This window comes from Chelonoidis abingdonii, chromosome 6, assembly GCF_003597395.2.
Source record: "Chelonoidis abingdonii isolate Lonesome George chromosome 6, CheloAbing_2.0, whole genome shotgun sequence".
Taxonomy (NCBI): Eukaryota; Metazoa; Chordata; order Testudines; family Testudinidae; genus Chelonoidis; species Chelonoidis abingdonii.
The window spans coordinates 134,062,763-134,068,040 of NC_133774.1; the positions used below are offsets into that span (position 1 = coordinate 134,062,763).

Consider the following 5,278-nt stretch of genomic DNA (forward strand, 5'->3'; position numbering starts at 1 on the left):
AATGTACTTAACTTTAAACATAATGTAATTTTTAAAAAACAAATCCAAACGTTGGAAAATGTTGACCAGCCCTCCTCACAGCTCTGTGAATCACAGTCACTCCGAGTCATTTTTAAAATGAGGTCAGGTATTGGCTATCCTCTAGACTTTTAGTACGAGGACAGATTACAAATTTTTGTGAGCAGCTCAGCCACTCCATTCATAAGTCACGCTGGAACTCTTGGATGCAATACCATCTGGTCCTGGTTAGTGACTGCATCCTAAATGATCCATTTGGTGCACCACTTCCTCTTTCAGTGCTACGATCTCTGACAGCACAGCACGGGTATTACAGTCTAGAGCACTGGGGTGTATATCTCATGGTTGTCCTTTGTGGTAGAGGCTGGGATAGAGAAATCGTGTAGCTTCTCTGCAAAGTCTTTATCTTACTTGATTGCTCCCTCTACTGCCTGCTAGCCTGGTAGTTTAGTAGTCCAGAATGGTTTAACGTCCATGACCTACCTGTTGTTGGCCTCTCGGCTGAGCCTGCCCACAAATATACCCTCTGTAGTGAGGAGCTCTGTGATGTAAATACCTGCCCCTGCAAGAACTGGACCTGAGCTATCTAGACGTTTCTTTGAGGCCACCTACTACAGTTTATATTGACCTGGACTGTCTTTGCACATTAAGGATTAGATCCTCCAGACGAGTTGAGCTGCAGTAAGCACAAAATGGGCGGGCACTGGGAGGAAGCAAAGGTATCTCTTAGTCATGCTTGGCGTAAGTTAAGGCAACCTCAGGGCTGCTTTAAGTTACAGCCCACAGCCCAAAAGGGCCATTGCTAGCAGCTGGGGAAGGCTGAGGTATGCAGGCCAAGTCCCTTTCCCCCCAGGCCATGTCCTTATATAGAGGTCAGGAGTTGCTATTAAAGAAAGATTCCACAGGGAGCAGGTTTTGCTGTCCCTACGGCTGCATCGGTGTGACTGCCAGGGACAGAGCAACTGGAATGGGGTCAGATTCTGGATCTAAGACCATTAAGTCCCTGAGTCACCAGGACTTCTGTTCCAACATGTTCTTTCTAAATACCTGTGAAAAATTCAAGGGATAGTTTAACAGAATTCCTTTCAGAAGAGAACAGGAGAACACCTCCATTGATCTCAGAGAGACTGCAGAATACCTGTGCCTACTAATAAGGAAATCAAAATTCTGGAGGGAAACTGCAGCTGAACAATGCATATTACGACTGTGTATGGCAGCAGCATGAGAGTGTATTGTTGAGAAACACATGGGATTTCCTTTTCTACTAAAACACATAGCCAGCAGTTGTCATCTACAACAACCCACTGAATAGTGAAATGGAAAAACAAAATTAATTCTGGCTGGATCAATCATCAAGAGAGACATGGCTCTGGACAACCCCCTCTGCTCCCCCAGAGTCTTCACTTTGAAAAACCTGTTCTAATTCTGTATGCCCAGCATTCCCAGTGATTTTCATTTTTTAGTCCCTTGGTCTGTGTGGGTCCAGAGTTAATACAATCCAGTACCCTATCTGTTTATACGGCTCCTATCACTGTAGCACAAGTACCAGCATGTTTCACATCCTTGGGAGATCTCCAGTCGCAGCATCAGAATTGAACTAACCTGCAGGGAGCAGTCAGCTCCATCTCTGCAACTGAGCAACAATTCATTTCTCGTCATTGCAGCTAGCACTCACTATGCTGCAGTGCTTGTCCAGTTACTTTTCGCACTGCAGTGAGAAAGGTCACAAGTGATTTGAGATGAAAGTCATGTGCCAATGAGAGTGGAAAGAAGGGGAGGAGACGTGCAATAAATCAGGGAGTCCCACTCCCACCCCTTTTAAAAAAAGAGGTGCTTCAATGGTTAGATGATAAATTAACAAGGCAAAGCAAATCAGGAGCCAAGACATCTCCCACAATCTGTACAGAAACAACAAAATATACAATAGAAAATGTCACTACCACCCCATTCAGGCAGATGCATTGGTTTGCTTTTGTCAAAGACAGGTTAGCAAAGGAAATTTTGACCAATGGTATTTTGCTGCATGGCTATTTCTACAGCGGTCTCATGCAGTCTAAGTGACCTTCTGCTTGATGCTGGGTGTTTCTGGTCTGTAGTCCTTCCTCTCGGAGATGTTTCGCTTCACCTTGGCACTAACTGGAGACTCCTGATTTAATGAGGGACTCGAATGGGATTTCTTCAGTCCTGGCCCATCATTTTCTCCACTGCTCAGCAGCTCCTTCCCCCCTTCTTTCAGTAGGGCAACATAAATCTCATAGCGGATTTTCTGGAAAAGGAACAAAGGAATGGATCAGCGTGGGTGAACTTCTCTGGGCTGTGATAGGCAGGAGGTCCGCTTGAATCATCAGACTGGTCCCTTGAAATCTAGGAGCCTAATATGTATGTGAACAATGGTGGCTAATATAAATTACACCACACAGAAATTGTCTGAACCAGCCAGAGCCCAGGGATGTTGTACAATTGCTAACGTTTATTCCTCAACCAGGTAAATGTTTGCTCTGTACCTAACGGCCCTCAGCCAATTATTATCAGTGCAGGGAGATTTACATGCAGGGCAGGCTGAGCTGTACCTTCCTGAAGTAGAGTAAAACCCGCTGCACAAGTAGCGCTAATTAAAGCAAACAGGGCTACTCACACAGCAGGGCATTACTCAGCATGCGTACACATGGCGTGATGGTCCAAAGCAGCAGTTTTCAACCTTTCTTCATTTGCAGACCCATAAAATAATTTTCAATGGAGCTGTGGACCCCTTTGGGAATCTTAGACATATCTGTGGACCCCCAGGGGGCTGCGGACCATAGGTAGAAAACCACTGGTCCAAACGGACTGCAAAAATCCTTCTGCTAAGATTTGCCACTGTCCTCAGAACACCCCAAACTTCTGTGGCCACAACCAGCCTGGCCACTGGAGGTTCTGCTCCCCATCCCAGTGTGTATGACCCTAGATATTAAAACCCTGGATCACACAGTGTGGACAGACTCACACAGGTATTCTCTATGTGTGGCTCTCCCACAGAGAGTGGGTGGGTGGGCCGAATGTCTGCCTTCTTCAGGACAGCTCTACCCCGCTTTGCCTCCAAGAGGACATTTTGCAAGTCCAGTGTTTGGAGAACAGGATGGGGAAGCTCATCTGGATCGCCTGAGGTCTACCGGACTCTGCTCCCTGTTCAGGCACCAATGTTTTTATGTACAGCAAAAGCACTCAACCCTAATTTGTTCCGTATCTGGACTAGGGTGTTTCCCTTTATTACAGAGCAATGGTTGCATTGAAAGTCACAATCATACAGCACCTCGCACGATGCCACAGCAATCAACAGGCATGAATAGTCAGTCACAGGAATTTTCCTGCAGGAATTCAGCGAAGTTAGCCAGTACGGCTGGTGATGGGAAAGAGGCAATCCATCCCTCAGCAGCCATTAATGTCGGTGCAAGAACTGGAATTAAGGTGAACACAGTGGATGGGGCGGGGGGGAGGGGAAGGAAGGGAAGGAACCCCATGCTTCTACTGATAATTAATCCTTTTTTTTCAAACTAATAAAACAGTCTCTAAATTATTATGTTCCTGACTGAGCAAAAATGTTTACAGAGAATTCTCTCCATTTATAATAAAATAATAAAATTCAAGAAATAATAATAATTATTTGAATGCAAAACAGTAAAAAGCATTGGGAACTGCTTTGAAGAGGACAAAAGAAGATGAGAGAACATGATCAGGTTTCCAAAAAGTCCTTTGAGAAACAAAATCTTACTGAGAATGATCACGGGAGAAATCTGCATAAAAATGAAATGAGGAAAAAAACAGTCGGATCAGTTCCATATCGGGAGGTCCACACAGCGCTGCAGAGACAAATAAAAGAACGAGGTATCACCTGTCACTCAAATGAGGAGAACCAATGAGCAGAACTCTGATGATGTGCCGTGCTTCACTGTATAATGAATGGACAGGTTGGCAACAGAAACAAAACTCTGGCCTGGATTCCTGCCTCAACTGAAGTCACTGGGAAGTTTTGCCATTGACTTCAATGGGGCCAGAATTCCACCGCTGTTGTCTGTCCTCAGCCTCAATTTAAGCAATGTACAAATAAAGGCTTTCTTTAAAGTTAAACTGTAAATGTGCTCTCTTTTACAATGATGAGAGGCCACATGGGGTCAGATCCTCAGCTGATGGAAATAACCTGACTTGTTAGAAAACCACCACAGGAAATCTCATCGAGAAAATAAGAATGTTAAAGTTGCAAAGGAAAATATTTAAAAATTTAAAGGCCCATACAACCTTATCTCTGCCCCTGGTGCATGTGGATTACAGGGCAGTCTTCAGTGAGGCAGTCACACAGCACAGCCCCTGCCTCCTCTGAGGCACATACACTGCCTCATTCAAAGCCAAAGATGGTTCAGTACATAGCAGAAGGGAGAAACCACTTTGTTAGCAGTACTGTTTTCTGCAGAGAGCAAGAACAGGGGAAGCCTAGGGAGCTGAAGGAAAAGAAATGACAAGAGCTTACGAGAAGGGGACTCTGGCCTTCTCCCTCCCTTTGGGAGCCATACCATTTCCTTTGGGTGAGTCAGGCCTTTTTTCACTACGTTTGTGTTTCCTTTTCCCTTCTCCTGCTGCTTTCAGCGGCCTGGTCTGCAGGTTTGGCTTGAGAGCGCTCCCTGTATTCTCGCCCTACCTCAGCAAGGTCAGTCGCTCAATCACATTCGCTCCTCCAGGCTTTGCTCCAAATGATGGAAAAAACAGAGGAAGATTTCTATTGCTGGTTTTTCACAGCTATTGTATGCTTTCTACAGCCAACCACCAATTTTACGCATTCTGTGAAATCTGTGACAAGCGTGAAAATAGCCCCGCTTTACATATTAGCACGTTAAAAACACCTTCTCTCCCATGTGGTGAAAGTAGGTGTAACCTCAGAGCTATTTACGTAGGCACCTTCGACAGCTTTCTTCTTATCTATTCACTCTGCAGGATTCAATTTTAATTTGAGGTTCTGTCTAAGAAAGAGGACATTATTTGTTATTATCACAGGATAGCTGGTCCCTGTAGATAGACTAAACTCAGTTCCCTGGACCAGAGCCCAATCCAGCCAATTAAAGGAGGGCTGGGCCACACCTGGGCCTGTCATAAACAGATAGTTAAGGGTTAATGTCTCTTTTACCTGTAAAGGGTTAAGAAGCTTAGTAAACCTGGCTGACACCTGACCAGAGGACCAATAGGGGGACAAGATACTTTCAAATCTTAGTGGAGGGAAGTCTTTGTTTGTGCT

At 45.0% G+C, this 5,278-nt stretch overlaps 1 protein-coding gene across 3 annotated transcripts in view; it reads right to left on the reverse strand.

Annotated features, from left to right (window-relative positions):
* Positions 1 to 855: 855 nt before the first annotated feature.
* The window catches only part of PSD3 (pleckstrin and Sec7 domain containing 3), a 144,268-nt gene continuing 139,845 nt past the window's right edge, over positions 856 to 5,278 (reverse strand). For all 3 annotated transcript variants that reach the window (XM_032763533.2, XM_075067431.1, XM_075067432.1), the window contains one exon: positions 856 to 2,284. In XM_032763533.2, the coding sequence (XP_032619424.1) occupies positions 2,072 to 2,284 (213 nt within the window). In that variant the 3' untranslated portion in view covers positions 856 to 2,071. The remainder of the gene's footprint in view (positions 2,285 to 5,278) is intronic.